We start from the raw sequence: 13209 nt of genomic DNA, 5'->3' as shown, positions 1-13209 counted from the left end.
AACAACTTAAGAATTGTTTTCAACTCATTTTAAATGAGTATCAACAAGCAGCAAAAGTCATTTTTGAGTGTATTACGATGTTATTGCACTGTTAAAATGTTAGGTAACTAGGTATGTAGGTAGGTAACTAAAAAGCTCCTGTTATGCATTAGAAAATCCCATCCCCCAAACGCCGCTCTTGTTTGAAGGGAAGGGTAGGTTCAATTTTTCTCGTTTACGGCGCCTCATATATGGCAATGACGACGTCAATATGAAATGACTAAAGATTTGGAACCAAGACAATTCATATAAACGACTCTGAGTCAACTTTTTTTGAGAATCAATAGTTTTGAACAGATTTAAACCTCAGCTTGATGTTTTCATTCATTTAGACCTACTCACTGCATGGAAGGTCATTTTCAAAAACCCGGAACAGGGGCTCTTCAACAGTTGTCATTAATTAAACTGTATTCAATTGTAACATTTTTTAGACTTTAAAAATATTTATTGCATAGGAAATAATCTAATTAGAAATAAATCCATGAAATTAGTGAAAAAGTATTGGAATTTCATGATTTACATGAATAACCCAGATAATATATTGTTCCAAACTATGAACTTCCAAAATGTCTGTAATAGTCAATAAGTTTTCAATTTCAATTTTTTTTGAGAAGAGATTAATTTTCCATTATTAAATTTCGAAAAAGTGTAAAAAAAAAAAAGTGTAATAAAAGAGGAGAATAAAGTCAAATTTACTCTCAGCTCCATAGACGCTGCATTAGAAACACCTTGCAAAAGCAGTAATTAATTTTTGTAATTTGACGCAAAGATGATATGATACATTCATAAATGCATATAAATGTTCAAACTATTTTTTAAAAATCAAAATATTAAAAACTTTCAAGGATTTAAGATGTTGATGACCATTAAACGCATCATAACAGACTTGTGGAAAGGGTCCATTACGACTGTAAAAGGCTCTCTTGCATATATATTTTCTCATACAACCGACTAATTAATGCATATATTAATAGAGTCGTTTGACATTTGATTACTACACAGCTAACCCCAGCGGTCTTTGTGTCTTTCTCCAGGATAAGAGTGGGCTGCCATACCCTGATCCATCACCACATCTTCACCAATCTCATCCTGGTCTTTATTATTCTCAGCAGCATTTCTCTGGCTGCAGAGGATCCCATCAGAGCTCACTCCTTTAGGAACAATGTGAGTCTCTCTCTCACACACACACAAACGCAGGGTTCCTAAAAGTAATTTACTGCAGCTTTCCTTATTGGCATGTTGGACGAGCTCTTCAGTGCCAGCTGGTAAAACGCCATCCTTCAATCAGCTGACCATCAAACATACACACACACACACACACACACACACACACACACACACACACACACATAAATACACACATACTGTGGCTTAACATGATTTACCCAAGCAGTACATATTTCTGGATCAGCGTTCATGTTAGACTTTAAACAACATTTGCTATCATCCAATCAGATCTAAGGTTTAGGGTCATGACTGGGGTCAAGGGCTTGAACTGCATGTTTATTTCCCTGAAGAGTTTATGGTGAGGGTTAAGACCATGATTGTTTGGTGGGAGTCTAAAACAAAGGATATTGATCCAGAAACATGTCCTATTTTTCTAAATCGCAGATAAATCTGTGACCATGCATCATATTTTATGACAGGAGAACCGATTTTCTGTTTCTACAGGTGTTGGGATATGCTGATTATGCTTTTACTTCCATATTCACCGTGGAGATCTTACTGAAGGTACTGATTTAATGAGATACAAAAATTAGCCATAGATTTATTATAGTAAAGGTGCAGTATCTATTTAATTTTTTTCTGGCACATTGATAACCATTAGTATAGTAACAGTTTTACTACAAATATCATGGTTAAAGTGTTGCAAAACCATGGTTAATATTTGGTTGCTAAGATTAACAATTTTTTGGTTTTGTTTTGTTTGATAAAAAATTTTAAGACCAGTCATAGGAGAGCTGAAACATTGAAACCACCCTCATGTTTCTCTTTTTCTCTCTGTAGATGACAGTTCATGGCGCGTTCCTCCACGAGGGTTCCTTCTGTAGAAACTGGTTTAATCTGTTGGATCTGTTGGTGGTCAGTGTGTCTCTGGTCTCCTTCTTCTTACAGTAAGTCCACGATGTTCATATTGACAGAATTTGTTTAGAAGCTGTGATACCAAATGCATGCTTCAATGTATGTACGTGCATGCATTCTGCCCTCTGCTGGATTAAGCAAGATAGTGCCATATCCTGTCTGATTGCAACAGAAATGTTGATCTTTTCAAGCTTAGAAATAATGCGACAGTGTTTAACCTCCTACACTTGATTGCATTTGCTATGAATTAGAATTAACTGCATAAATCAAATAGTGGCCACATACACACTGTTGTTAAACTCTGTCAAATGTAGTACCACCCTCAAATTTCCAAGCTTGGTTTTGTAGAAAACAGGGGAACACCAAAGACGCTTTAATACATAGTGCAATTTATGAGACTCCACAGAACAGCATTATAGCAGAACCCTAAAATGTATTTAGTATAATTGAATAATATTAAAAGCTCTGCTGCTTTTGTGACACGTTGTGCTTGTCTTTAGCCTTGAGGTTTTAGCCTCATTCAGCTTCATACTACCATGATAATAATTTTTAAATACTAAAGCTTATCCATGAACAGATGACAAGTCCCATGATTCAAAACTTACATCTTACAGCATCTTACGGCAGCGAAAAATTACATGTGATGCCTTTTAAATGAATAGTGGAATTTCAATATTGATATTGCTTACTTTTAGTGCTTAATGTATAAATACAGTGAAATATATGCATCATATGATAAGATATTCTCGTAAAAACATGAATCACAGTGTGAGTGTTGAAAAAAAGCAGTGAAGATCAGTTTGTGCTTTTCTGCAGATCGTTTTGAGTCCACATGTACAAAGTCAGACCTCTTTCTTTCCATCTCTCTCAGTTCGAGTGCCATCTCTGTAGTGAAGATCCTGAGGGTGCTCAGAGTGTTGAGGCCTCTTCGAGCCATCAACAGAGCTAAAGGACTCAAGGTACTGCTTTTTGTGTGTTTGTGTGTATTCTTTATTTGCATCTTCTTGTATCTGTATGTTGTTTTTTACAAAAGTCTATGTTTGCATGTAATTATGCCATATAACTTCGTTTAATTATTCCAAGTCCCTTCCTTTACTAGAATAAAATATTTTCTTCTTTAAGCACATTATATAGAGATAATTTTTTTTTAAAAATGTAAAAAAAATAAATAAATAAAAAAGAAAGAAATGTTTTATATGCCTACCATGGCTGCAGTTAATAAATTCAAAAATTACTTCACGATTACCTAAAAGTTTATCAAAAAAATTCTATTCTCTGGCAAAAAAAAAATAAATCAGAGAAAGATTTATTTATTTATTGGTATGGATGTATTTATTTAGTTTATTTATTTATGTAAAAATAAAAAAATATGGAATAGGATATAAAATAGTAAATGTAACTGTTTACAGAGTATTTGTTATATATTACAGTAATGCATTATTGCAAATTAAAAACATCTCTTTTCATTTTTATTACATTTGGAAATTGAATTTACTCCTGAATTGACAAAGCTGAATTGTCTGTCCGTACTCCACTTTTCAGCAGTAAATAATCTTTAGGAATCGTTATAATATACTTTATTACTATGTTTTTATCTAATTTTTATTCAGATTGTTTACACTTTCTCTGTCAGATGATGCTGACTTTTTGTTTGTGTGTGTTTTTGTGTGTGTAGCATGTGGTACAGTGTGTGTTTGTTGCTATAAGGACCATCGGGAACATCATGATTGTCACCACTCTACTTCAGTTCATGTTTGCCTGCATCGGTGTCCAGCTTTTCAAGGTAAAACATGACTTCAACATTAGCACACACTAATGCACACTCATGCACTCATTTAAAGCATCATTACTGTTGTGTTTTGCAGGGCAAATTTTATCGCTGCACAGATGAAGCTAAAAACACCCCGGAACAGTGCAAGTATGTCATCATGTAGCTTCTTCTAGCATCTGCCATTACAGTTTAATTTTCCTCTCATGTTAACCACATGTTTCTGCCTTTGGGGAACATGTGTACTTATGTGTCATGAGTGTTTTTGTGCTTTACGTGTACATTCAAACTGTGTGTCTATGTGTGTGGGTCACAGGGGCACATTTGTAGTGTATAAAGATGGAGATGTGAGTCACCCGATGGTGAGAGAGAGAATCTGGCTCAACAGCGACTTCAACTTTGATAATGTGCTGATGGGAATGATGGCTCTCTTCACCGTCTCTACTTTCGAAGGCTGGCCAGCGTGAGTCTGACATCTGACATCTTCCTCCATATGTCAGCGAAGGTCAGTTTGACCGCATTTATACAATATGTTGCTGTTTTTTTCTCACTCAGGCTGCTCTATAAAGCCATTGATGCCAACGGCGAGAATCACGGCCCCATTTATAACTATCGTGTAGAGATTTCGATATTCTTCATCGTCTATATCATCATCATTGCCTTTTTCATGATGAACATCTTCGTGGGTTTTGTCATCATCACCTTCCGTGAGCAAGGAGAGGCTGAGTTCAAGAACTGCGAGCTGGACAAAAATCAGGTTGGAGGAAAGCAGTTTTATATTTCACAAACACATTTACTTCCGCAGTTTGACATATGCTATTGTTAAAAGGTCTGGGGTAATAAAAAAAAAGTTTTTGTTTCATGAAGAATGCAAAAATTTGATCAAAAGTAACAGTAAAGACATTTATAAGATTCTTTGAATTAAATTCTGTTGTTGTAAATGTTATATTTACTAAAGAATTCTGGAAAACTATATACAGTGCTGCTCAATATTGTGCTTTAATTTGATTTTATCCATAATGCAAATGCCATTGACATGTGACTAATCAGCATTATATTACTAGCATTCATGTTGCTATTATAACAACTTAAAAGATCACAATTGACCTTGCTAGCTAGCTAAAATGTTGCAACATTGCACATTCCACTATTGCATTTGGCAACACATACATTTGTTCGATTTACAAAAAAACTAATTTGATATTAACTGTTTTTGAGTTATGAACATGTCATCATAACTTACTGGAGATTTTCTTGTGGATCTGACATGAACTGATCCTTTTTATTCATTGATATTTTAATTTGCTTTCAGCAACCACTCACAATAAATGCCAGAAATCTGTCAGAAATCGGGTCACAGAAAAACACTGCACTTCAAGTGACTTAACTAAAGCACATCATTGGCTAAACTAATGTCTTTTCTTTCCAACAAAAAAATTTAAACGTTGGTCTTAAAGAAACAGTGGCAGGGAAATAAACATAAATATCATGTTGCCATATGGCAACACCATGCGGTAGAGGGTTAAATGCAAATAAAAAAGTAAAAATCGAAAGAAACAAAAACGAAATATACAATTTTGTTGAAATTTTGTAGTTTATAATTTGTTTTGCTATAATTTGCATGAATTTAAATGTATTAACTTTTTTCTGAAGATATTCGGTGGCTAAAATATTATTTTAATAAATATATCTGTTTAATAAATCTGTTTCGTTCAAATGCACCAAAATAATTGACCTACTGTATATTCACTGAGAAATGGATAAAAATATTCCTTTTTAAAATGGGGTGTAATCCTTTATGCCGAGCACTGTGTATAAGTACAGTTTTTACAACCATTTATAAAGCACAACAGTTTACAACATTGATAATGTGACATTTAACAAATTAGCAGATTAACAGCAATTTAAAAGTTGAAAAGTCGATGTATTGTTAGCAAAACTGTACTGTGTTTTTAGTTAAAACAAAAATGTATTTGCTGAAAGGTTTAATGAATAGTCATTTTTCTATACTGTAGCAGCAAGTGAAGAGTTCAGATGCAAAAACCTCAAAATGCCGTCTAATCTAAGCATTTTTCTCAGGCTGTTGAGGGTAGGTTCGGTAAATTTTTCACTTTTTTGTTGATGAATAGGTTATTTTCATTGTCTGTAAAGTGGAATAATTTAACATATACATAGCAGGCTAAAAAAATGCTCGTTTTTGAAGGAAATTTCATATGGCATTTAGAGGGTTTTGCATTTGAACTCTTCAAGTGCCATTAGCAGAGTTACACTGCTATATGATTCTTTATTTGGTATGGCATGCACATATAGTATAAACCATTCATAATAACCACTTATGTATTAAAAGTATTTTTTAAGCTTCATGTTAACTTTTATTTATACAGGGTGGGCCGTTTATATGGATACACCTTAATAAAATGGGAATGGTTGGTGATATTAACGTCCTGTTTGTGGCACATTAGAATATGTGAGGGGGCTTGTAAATAACTCATGAAAGAATAAATTTAAGTTAAAACCAAGCACACCATTGTTTTTTCTTATGAAATTCCCAATAAGTTTATTAAGGTGTATCCATATACAGTAAATGGCCCACCCTATAGATTGAAAGAAAGAAAAAGAAAGAAAGATTAATTTTTGAGGTCAAGTTGTGCACTGCTACACTCCAGTATGTGTATTTTCTCCCAATACGTCTGCTTGTTTTTGTCACTTCTAGAGACAGTGTGTTGAATATGCCCTAAAGGCTCAGCCGCTGAAGCTGTACATCCCCAAAAACCCAGTGCAGTACAAGTTCTGGTCTATAATCAACTCCACAGGGTTCGAGTACGTCATGTTTGTGCTGATTCTCCTCAACACTGTTACTCTGGCTGTGCAGGTAAACAGCTGAGTCTGACAAAAGCTCACAAAACCTCTATAATCAGCATGTACAACCATAGACAAAGATGTTTAAGTCTATTTTTGGAATTGTGAATCTGAGTTTATATGACAATACTTAAAATTCAACATAAAACTGACACTGTGGTGAAATGGTACAATGTAAATAGCGATTAGTTACTTTATTTTTAACAAGTGAGTAAACCCGTTGCCTTAAAAGTAAACCCATTGTAACTTCATTCAATTCAATTTACCTTTATTTGTATAGCGCTTTTACAATGTAAATTGTGTCAAAGCAGCTTCACATAGAAGATCATAGTAAATTAAAACAGTGTCAGTTCAGGTTTCAGTGTTTAAGTTCAGTTCACTTCAGTGTGGTTTAATAATCACTACTGAGAGTCCAAACACTAAATTATGTTAATTAACAGTTAACCTAAAACTGTTCAGTTGACTTAACTTTCAATTATGCACATAATTCATTCAATTCATTTATTAATTTTAAGGAAATGGGTTTTCTCACTTTTTAAGTAAAGCCAACTAATTCGCTTCTGGCAGAAATACGGTCTCTTAATCTCATGTCTGAATCACCAGTTAACAACATAATAAATCAAAGAATTTTCTAAATCAGTGAACTGATTCAAGAAGCTCTGAATTTACCCATTACATGACAGTAATGACATTTGACATGATGACATCAGTCTAGTATTAAAGGGATTGATTTACATAGTACTTTTCTTGCTATGGTTGTCAGTGTCATATTTCGTAGTAAAAAGGCTCTGTGGTTAATGTAACTTTATAATGTTGAATGTAAAATGCACATACTCATATCTCTAGCATTTTATATATATTTTTAACTAAGTGTCATTGTCACATTTGAAGTTATCATTAGACTATTTACAAGTCTATGTAGCAAAAACAACAACAACTGAAGGCTGATTTTAAATGCTGAATCACACTGTTTCTGGATGTTTCCACAGCATTATGACCAGTCAAAGTTATTCAGTCAAGTGATGGACATCCTCAATATGGTTTTCACCGGCCTTTTCACTGTGGAGATGATCATTAAACTGATGGCTCTCAGACTTAGGGTCAGTCTTTTCACTTGTATATGATTATCAATATGTGTTTGCTTCATTTAAACATGCCTAAAATATGTGTTCTCTTCTCAAGATGTTGTTGATTTGTAATATTTCATTGTTTTGCAGCATTATTTTGTGGACGCATGGAACTCTTTTGATGCTCTGATTGTTGTTGGAAGTGTGGTGGACATTGTGGTCACAGAGTTCAGCGTGAGTTTAGTTTTTTTTTCATATGTAACCAACAGAATTAAAACTGAGATTTCAGCTAAACTAGCACAGACTTGCTCAGAAAAAAATTTGTCGTTTTTGACTAGTAAATTTGTTTACATTTTATTTTTCACAATGCTACTAGATAGTAAATTTTATTTTGTTTTAATTCAGACATCACAATATGATCATATATTTCTTACTGATTGTTTTAGTATTTTTGCATTCCTTTTTCTCATAGGGATTGTAAATATAAAAGTTTTTTTTAAACAATGCACCAAAATCGAAGGTCAATTACAATATTACAAACATTGAGTACTACAAAACTTCATTTAAAGTTGTTGGTTGCATCTATAGAGAACATGTTTTTTCAAGTAAAGTATGGATATATTGAAATATTTAAGTATTTTGAGAGGGAGATGATATCCATTACATAATAAGTGGTGCTTGATGGCAATGGGTGGAGATAAAAATCTATGTTGTAGCATGTTACTCACTGTATAGCTATAGCTAACTATTTTCTGTATAGCATCATGGGTAATGTAGTTTATCTGCAAAATTTCTATTATTAAACACAATTGTTTAGAAAATCAATCAAATGAATGTGAACATGAATAGCAATTGATTTGTTATTCCTAAAGATCTTTTCTCTGTTTTTCTCTGTTAGAGCTCAGAGGACAGTTCTCGTGTATCCATTACATTCTTCCGCCTGTTTCGAGTGATGCGATTGGTTAAGCTGCTCAGCAAGGGTGAAGGAATTCGTACACTGCTCTGGACCTTTGTGAAATCACTCCAGGTCAGGAAATAATGATTACAAAGGTCTTTTTCATATTGTTGAAAAGTGTATAAATTTGATGGACTGTTCCTTTTGTCCCTCAGGCACTGCCGTATGTCGCTCTTCTGATAGCGATGATTTTCTTCATATATGCTGTGATTGGAATGCAGGTAATGGAGGATGGGAAGATGTATATGTTCTTTTACATACAGTTGAAGTCAGAATTATTAGCCCCCCTTTGAATTTCTTTTTCTTTTTTAAATATTTACCAAATTATGTTTAACAGAGCAAGGAAATTTTCACAGTATGTCTGATAATATTTTTTTCTTCTGGAGAAAGTCTTATTTGTTTTATTTCGGCTAGAATAAAAGCAGCTTTTAATTTTTAAATCCATTTTAAGGTCAAAACTATTAGCCCCTTTAAGCTATATATTTTTTTCGATAGTCTACAGAACAAACCATCGTTATACAATAACTTGCCTAATTACCATAACCTGCCTAGTTAACCTAATTAACCTAGTTAAGCCTGTAAATGTCCCTTTAAGCTGTATAGAAGTGTCTTGAAAAATATCTAGTCAAATATTATTTACTGTCATCAGGGCAAAGATAAAAAAAATCTGTTATAAGAAATGAGCTATTAAAACTATTATGTTTAGAAATGTGTTAAAAAAATTGGGGAAAAAATAAACAGGGGGGCTAATAATTCTGACTTCAACTGTATATATACAATATCTATGGGGAAACAACCATTGAAACTATTTAAAAATTCTCAGCTTTGTTGGATTTTTTAGAATTATTATGTGCAGGTTTGAGTAAAATGTTAATATTGTTTTATTCTTTGAAGGTCTGATGATATTGATTCCCAATTTTAAGGGCTATTATAGACATTTAGACTAGAGAATTGTTTTCTATAAAATGACAACTTGTCAAAAAAAATCTTTCATTTATTATGATATATATATATATATATATATAAACTGATTTTACAGATAATTGAACACTGTTGAACAGATAAATTAAATCAATAACTAATTAGATCAAAAAATTAATGAACAACGTGATTTCTCTTTTTGTCAGACATTTGGGAAGATCGCCATGCAAGACCATACGCAAATCAACAGGAACAACAATTTTCAGACCTTCCCACAGGCTGTGCTGCTTCTTTTTAGGTGAGAATGTGTGTTTTCTGTTCAACACATTGTTTCCATGAAATGAATGGACTCATAACTTGAATGCAAGTGGTTTGGGATAAAGGTGTCTGCCAAATGTGTAAATCTAATATATGCACTCTTTATGTTCAGGTGCGCTACAGGTGAAGCGTGGCAGGAGATCATGTTAGCCAGTCTACCAGGAAAGCGATGTGACGCAGAGTCAGACCTCGAGCCTGGTGAAGAATTTTCCTGCGGCAGCAACATTGCCATTGTCTACTTCATCAGTTTCTTTATGCTCTGCGCCTTCCTGGTAATTGTTGTTGTTTAATTCAGTTTTCCTTGATAACTTTTGTTATACATTTACTTTCAAGCTGTAAAAGGTCCAATCTATCTTGCAAATATATGTATTTAAGCATAAATTTGAGCAAAAAAATTATTTTGGGTTAATTTTTGGATTTTTTCATCCACTTAAATGTGCAAATGTTAATACAAAATCTGTTTTTGTGAGTCCAATAACATTTATGAAAAAAAGTCAAAATATGAATGTCAAAATATGAATATATCATTCAGTCTAGCATATATTTATGTGAAAATGAAACACTGTACTTAATCTATCCAGTACTTTTTAAAATATGCTAAATAATAAGTGCTTATGCTTAATTGAGTTTAATGCTTAATGCTTAATTGAGTCATCAAATGAGTCTTGTTCTAAACATGCCTGACAGGATTTTTTGGCTGTCATTGCACTGAATGACAAATCACGGGGGAAATTTGACCTATTTCTTTCTGACAGATAAAAAAAAATGTCATAAAAAATCCTTTTAAACTATTACTATGCAGGCCATGAGTTCAGTATAATTTTCATAGTTACCTGCAAATGTTTGTTGTACCTTTTCAGATTATTAATCTGTTTGTCGCCGTCATTATGGATAATTTCGACTATCTGACTCGTGATTGGTCAATTCTTGGCCCACATCACCTGGATGAGTTCAAAAGGATCTGGTCAGAGTATGACCCAGAAGCCAAGTAAGACTATCAGTTTCTCTCCAACATTTTAATATATTTAAACTAGAAACCTCTTCAAATGTGTGTTGTTTTCCAGGGGTCGTATTAAGCACCTGGATGTAGTGGCTTTGCTCAGGAGGATCCAGCCACCGCTTGGATTTGGGAAGCTCTGTCCTCATCGCGTGGCCTGCAAGGTACAGACACGCATACACAGGTGTGTTTTCTCTATTTATTTTTTTCTCTCTTACTGTGACTCTCTCTTCTGTCTGCTGTCGGCAGAGGCTGGTGGCCATGAACATGCCCCTGAACGCTGACGGTACGGTGACCTTCAATGCCACCCTGTTCGCCCTGGTCAGAACTGCCCTGAAAATCAAAACCGATGGTTTGTATGAGCAAACACACTCACATGCTGCATATTCATGCACATCACCTCTGTTTTAGCTAGAGATGATTCATATGAAAATGTGCTTTGCATATAAATTATTCAAAACAAACTAAAATGTGACCATAGAATATTACTAGGTAGTGAAATCTTTTCTAATAGTGACAGGTTAATAACATAATTTGCATTTACACAGAACCAAGGTTGACATGGTCTAGCAGTAGGTACCTGTGATATCTGATGTGGCTGTAATGCCTTGTTCTTAGGGAACCCGGATCAAGAGAACGAAGAGTTGAGAATTATTATTAAGAAGATCTGGAAGAGAACAAAACCCAAAGTTCTGGATGAGGTTATTCCTCCCCCTGCTGGTGAGTTTTTTCTGGATTGCGTTTACTGTAAGTACTCACAGAAACCCTCTAAAATCTAATGTAAAACTAAATTTTCTCTAAAAAATAGAGAGAGTATTGAACATGAATCGTTGAGTGATGACATATTCAATGTAAAGATCACAGTGTAGCTTCAAAATACTAATTAATTGTCCTTTTTGTAACCTTTAAATGTTGCCATTTTCTTCAAACCACTGCAGGATATTTTTCTTCATTTCAAATATAATACAATTTTGCATAATGGGTGTCTTGTTTATAAATGAAAGACATTTTGTTATCTTGTGAACATATATTTATTTGGAATTAATATATATTTAAAAAAAATAAGTGTAGTATTAATTTAGTAAAATATTAATTCCATTTAAAACATCTTCAGTTGGGTTCATTCTCAGAGAAAAACCCTTCATTGGTTTTTTTATTTGCATCATTCTGTTACAGAGGAGGAAGTGACTGTGGGTAAATTCTACGCTACGTTCCTGATCCAGGACTATTTCAGGAAGTTCCGGAAAAGGAAGGAGAAAGTGGGTCTTGGAGAAGAAGAAGGGAATGGAAACCCTACTGCTCTACAGGTAGATTTCTTTCCCAGTTTCTGCATTTAATTCCTGTAGGGTCATTTCAATTACATATGGACACAGTTATACCACTGCACACATTAAAGTCCAACACTTGAACTGATTAAACACAAAGTCAACTGAATTCTTCATCACGTAATGGGCTCATGCGTATCCCACGCTGAGAGATGATCCGCTGGAGCAGACAAACGTTTCCACTGTAGAGCTGTGATCTTGGCAGTCTTAATGCCCACTATCACCTTACACTCTCTCTGATTATTATTCTCTGTGGGTGAGCTGTCACTGATAGGTTGAGGTTACATGTGTGGGTTTGTGTCCATGCTGCATTCATTTCATCATTCTTACAGTCAGACCCGGCACAACTTTATTTTGTCCACAAACGTGTAATCAGTCATTTGAAGTAAAATCCATGGAAACAGCAATATTACTATTTCTCTTGTTGCTCTGCATGCTTTTACAGTAAATGATCAATTCTTAGGGTTACAACCTCAGCTTATTTACAGAATGAAGGACTCACATCAGTTTAATGTTGAGGTTATACTGTATGTGTAGACTTTGTTCATGCTGCATGTGTTTTGTCATTCTCACAGACCAGCTCATCTGTGATAAGGTGCCAGTTTTTCGGAAGTCTACCAGTTTTTAGTTCACTGCACGAGAGTGTATGGATGTTTACCAGTACTAGGTTGAGGTCATCCGCTGCGTAAAACATATGTTGAAATAGTTGGCAGTTCATACCGCTGTGGCGCCCTCTGAAATAGAGACTAAGCCGAAGGAAATTAAATGAATGAATAAAGTTCACAGCACCGAAAAGTTTTGTCCAAAATTTTGTCATGTTAAAAAATAAATATAACTGTACATTGTCAATCACATTTAAACACTGCCTGTGAAACTTT

At 34.1% G+C, this 13209-nt stretch overlaps 1 protein-coding gene across 1 annotated transcript in view; it reads left to right on the top strand.

Moving 5' to 3' along the window:
* The window catches only part of cacna1fb (calcium channel, voltage-dependent, L type, alpha 1F subunit), a 62681-nt gene that overhangs the window by 37101 nt on the left and 12371 nt on the right, over positions 1-13209 (top strand). The window contains 20 exon segments of the mRNA XM_056463689.1: positions 1074-1203; positions 1711-1770; positions 2047-2153; positions 2993-3080; positions 3797-3904; positions 3987-4039; positions 4206-4352; positions 4445-4646; positions 6603-6761; positions 7738-7848; positions 7966-8049; positions 8633-8842; positions 8926-8991; positions 9898-9989; positions 10122-10281; positions 10870-10997; positions 11074-11170; positions 11256-11358; positions 11625-11726; positions 12183-12313. Coding sequence (XP_056319664.1) covers positions 1074-1203; positions 1711-1770; positions 2047-2153; positions 2993-3080; positions 3797-3904; positions 3987-4039; positions 4206-4352; positions 4445-4646; positions 6603-6761; positions 7738-7848; positions 7966-8049; positions 8633-8842; positions 8926-8991; positions 9898-9989; positions 10122-10281; positions 10870-10997; positions 11074-11170; positions 11256-11358; positions 11625-11726; positions 12183-12313 — 2338 coding nt within the window.

The sequence above is a fragment of the Danio aesculapii genome, chromosome 8, assembly GCF_903798145.1.
Source record: "Danio aesculapii chromosome 8, fDanAes4.1, whole genome shotgun sequence".
Classification (NCBI taxonomy): Eukaryota; Metazoa; Chordata; class Actinopteri; order Cypriniformes; family Danionidae; genus Danio; species Danio aesculapii.
The sequence above is the reverse complement of the archived record's forward strand: the minus strand, read 5'-3'. Positions and strand labels throughout refer to the sequence as shown.